This window comes from Nelumbo nucifera, chromosome 1 (genome assembly GCF_055504915.1).
Source record: "Nelumbo nucifera cultivar China Antique chromosome 1, China Antique-T2T, whole genome shotgun sequence".
Classification (NCBI taxonomy): domain Eukaryota; kingdom Viridiplantae; phylum Streptophyta; class Magnoliopsida; order Proteales; family Nelumbonaceae; genus Nelumbo; species Nelumbo nucifera.
This window is the reverse complement of record NC_142649.1, coordinates 175,863,820-175,867,608: the sequence shown is the minus strand read 5'-3', so window position 1 is coordinate 175,867,608 and position 3,789 is coordinate 175,863,820. Positions and strand designations below refer to the sequence as shown.

General features: G+C 41.1%; 1 protein-coding gene across 2 annotated transcripts; it reads right to left on the bottom strand.

Annotated features, from left to right (window-relative positions):
* Nucleotides 1-311: 311 nt before the first annotated feature.
* LOC104587288 (transcription factor EAT1-like) lies at nucleotides 312-3,046 on the bottom strand. Of its 2 annotated transcripts, XM_010244834.3 has the most exons (5): nucleotides 2,873-3,046; nucleotides 2,577-2,662; nucleotides 1,354-2,429; nucleotides 778-1,203; nucleotides 312-645 (listed from the first exon to the last, which is right to left on the bottom strand). In XM_010244834.3, exons 3-5 carry the CDS (start codon nucleotides 2,350-2,352, stop codon nucleotides 547-549), a joined length of 1,524 nt encoding a protein of 507 aa, XP_010243136.1. In that variant the 5' UTR covers nucleotides 2,353-2,429; nucleotides 2,577-2,662; nucleotides 2,873-3,046; the 3' UTR covers nucleotides 312-546. The 2 variants fall into 2 exon arrangements, with proteins under 2 accessions (XP_010243136.1, XP_088759210.1); XM_088903084.1 differs by lacking the exon at nucleotides 2,873-3,046 and having other exon boundaries at nucleotides 2,577-2,851.
* Nucleotides 3,047-3,789: the final 743 nt, after the last annotated feature.

The window sequence follows — 3,789 nt, the reverse complement described above, 5'->3', positions numbered from 1 at the left end:
GTAATACTTATAAAATGCCATATAATAAGGAAACATGAAAGTATTGGAGTAATTGTAATTTTCTTCTAACATATATATCCTAAAGCAACTAAATGGGTAGCCCTATCTAACATTTCAAACACAAATACATGAACATTTAGGCTGTTTAGGCTATGTTTGGTTTGATAGAGAATAAGAAAGAAACAGGAATTCCCCCCAACTTTCTCTTTCTCTCTTATTTTCTTTCAAACCAAACACAACCTCAATCATCCACCATGGCATCACAGTAGTGAAATCCCAACATTTATTATATGAGAGATGTGCATGAAGAATTGAAAATGAACTACTTTCATTGGGCAACTCAGAGTCTCAGATGATCAAGTTTCTTGCATTAAAATTAGAAAAAGCATACCAAGAAAAGGGGGAAAGCAGAAAGAAAACACCGCTTTTTGACTACCAGATTATTTCACCTTTTTTCTCCCCTTTCACTCCTACCCCAATTCTCACCTCTTGCAATCATTCAACAAAGGAAAGAACTAAATCCATTCATCAATTCTACTCTCTGAACTAGAAGTTGCTAGGAGGAAAAGCTGCATGTTGTCTATCCACCACCTCAATGAGCTTCTTGGCTATTGCACTGGCATACACGGATGAACCTTCATATATCTGCATAGAAACAAAACAACCCACTTTTTCTATAGGAAACATTCCGTAGTACTCCTATCAAATCCAAGGCTACTTTGGAAGGAATCAAACAAGTAACTGTCAGCAAATAGATGAACAGAAAATGTAGATTACCTTCGTATTGAACAAGAAGCTGTAGTAATCTCCAATATTCCCACCAGCAACGTGGAGGAGGTCCAACTGAAGCTCGTCTAGGATCTTTGATACAACAAGCAAACAATTTACTTTCTTTCTCTGTATGAGTTTGATGGTCACCTCGTCGTCAATGATGCGAACATCAACTTCAGTATCTTTGGATTTCCTCTGGAGCCATGAACTCCTCAGTGACCCATTGAAGGACTGCTCCCTATCAGTGAGTGTACCATGTTTCTTCATCGATGAGCCCTCCATATCTCCTGCTGCTTCATCATCAGTCTTGAGCTTCTTGCTCCCTCCTCTCCCACATCTCTTCTTTTCCACTAATATCTTCAGTTCATCGACTGTTCTCAGCAGTTCCTTGATGTAGTCAATTGCATCTCCCACTATGGAGGCCCTATCAGCCTTGGATATACAGGAGACAAATTAATTGAACAAACAAATTAGAGAAACAAATCAAAGAAATCATGAATAATTAAAAAAAAAAAAGTTTGTGTTTTTCTGTGATTGGTTGGTTGGTGTTAATTGAGAGAATGAGAGATGGGTAGTCACTACCTTTGTAGGATTCGGAACTAGAAGCCTCAAAGCCTTAAATTTCTCATTCAATTGTTCTCTCCTTTGTCTCTCAGTGGCGAAGTGGTGGGCTCCCCTCGCTTCTCCTCCTTTACCCAAGCCATTCATCTCCCTCCTGAAGTCCAACACCGAATTCTCAAACTGCCTGTCATCCCCGTCTTGATAAACACCACAACTAACCTCTCTCTCGTCCAACCCACCAAAGAAAGAACCACCCCTTGAGCCAGGCAAATTATAGTTTTGGGGCAAGTGAAACAACTCTCTAAACAACGGAGGCTGTGGAGGTAGGTTCAGATGGAGTGGTGGGTGGTCATACAAGCTCGTCGCTGCCACCGTGCCGTCGGTGGTGGGGAGCTCCCCAAAAATGTCTAATGAAGTTTGGTAATTGGGACGCTTTTTGCTGGTGTTTGTGAAGGAAATGGATGAAGCGGGAAGCATCGAGGATACCGTGCAACGTGGTAACTGTAAGAGGTTGAGAAGGTCGGGTGTCGCCACATACGGAGGATTCTGAAAAGGAGTAGAATTCAAGCAGTGGAGATTATGTTGTAGACCCACATGCTGGTCTTGGTCATGGTATTGTTGATATTGTTGTGGCAGTGGTTGTTCATGCCGGTAACTCATATCTTGCTCCCCGACATTCCAGTTGTGCTGCTCGAACTGGGTTTGGGCGGGATCATGGAGTACGTCTTGCATCAAATGGTTGTTAAGTTCGTGTTCCATCTCGAAGCCGAGCTGCTGTTGGAGATCAATTCCCATAGAGGCGGCGATTGCAGAGGCGCTGGTATCGCCGGAGGGATTGGGATGGTCTGGGATGTCCTCTGGGGAGGAGGAACTGGAGAACCTGAGGTTATCTTGGAAGCTGTTCATGAGTGGTGATAGACCTGAGCAGTCTGTAACTGTTTGAGAAGGATTATCAACTGATACTGCTGCTGGTATCTGATGAGGATCATGAGGATCAAAGTACTGAGTCTCCACATACATCTTTTCTTTCTCGCGTGCTTTGTCTTGCTCCTGATTTTGGATGGTGATGTGGGTCTCCTTGATTTATGGGTCTTTGTCTGCTTCAGTTAGCAGAAACAAAGAAAGACAATAGATGAGCTGCCGAAGACATTCCACATGCTTATTACAAAAATAAAGAAAAGAAATTATTTCATACAAGATATCCGAAAAGAGTGAAATCATGAACAGTAGAGACAACGATTCACCTACGAATACAAACTTGTTTGAACAAGACCCAAGAACAAGCTGGACTTAGTTGAACTGGGTTTACCGAAAAAACGAAGTGATACCCCTGAAAGCCAAAGAGCTTGTTAAACGAGAACAAGAATTGTCTTTGTCAATCCAACAACTAAAAGTAACAAACGGATACTCCAGAGAGAACCCTGATGAAATCTGAATCAGAAGAGCAAAACTAAACAGAATTCAGAAAACCCAGATGAAATTTGAAAAGATTTGCAGCTCCTTAAGTCAGTAAAGATGGGAAAAGATGAAAGATAGTTACGAAAAAGGAGGAAATCAGGAAGCGTCCTGGTTGCTTTTTCTTCTTTGCTTTTCCTTTGTTCTCTGCTATGAGAATGACAGAGATACAAAGGAGGCTACTGAAATTCAGAGATCTGAATTCTTCCGATCTCTTATGCCAAGCTGGGAGGTTGTTACTGAGATTCCCATCTTTGGCCCCCACACTTATAATCTCCGTATTCTGATACTGCGCGTGATATACCACCTTTGCTCGTTGTTTCTTCATCATTGTTCTTAAAAGCCATCTCTTTCTTTGCCCTTTCTTTCCAATTTAATCACTGAAATGCCCCTCTTCTTCCGCTTAATGCTCACAACTGCAACAGTGAGAGTTCTAATCGAAGTGGATTCATGGCCAACTAGCATCCTTATGATCATCAGTGTATCCTAAGTGTTAGATGGACGGTCCAAATGATGAATCATGGCAGCTCGGAAGCTGCATTAGGAACCATCTGATCGATCATCCATTCTTTGTAAAAAAGCATTGGAGCTTTTGATCAAAAACCAGTTTGAACAAGTAGTTCACCTAATCATTTGAGTGGTTTATACTTTATAGAATTTTTTTCTAGGTACGAGCTCCAATAATATTAGCCTTAAGCCACGTTTTATTGAATGAGGCAACCCTCGTTGATGTCATCAGTTAAAGTTTCATTTTTTTTCCAGAACTGGTTTCCCTAACAACATTCAAGAGAGCGTTTTGATTGAAGGTTAAAAACAGTATAAGTGCTCCAATAATATGAATGGCTCCTTTTTGCCACGTGGCAATTATGAAGCCTATATTTGCCGCAACAAATATAAGCAACATGGGGAATGATATGCTAACATTAGATGCATTATTCTTGGCTGCCATCTCAGCCACTTTAATGTTTCAAAACCGGACCGTTTTCAAATTGAAAAAGACAC

Coding starts and splice junctions, on each gene's coding strand:
- LOC104587288 (XM_010244834.3), bottom strand. CDS start 2,352: ATGTATGTGGAGACTCAGTACTTTGATCCTCATGATCCTCATCAGATA. Junction 1,204..1,353: donor TAGTTCCGAATCCTACAAAG/GTAGTGACTACC, acceptor TGTATATCCAAG/GCTGATAGGGCCTCCATAGT. Junction 646..777: donor GCTTCTTGTTCAATACGAAG/GTAATCTACATT, acceptor GTTTCTATGCAG/ATATATGAAGGTTCATCCGT.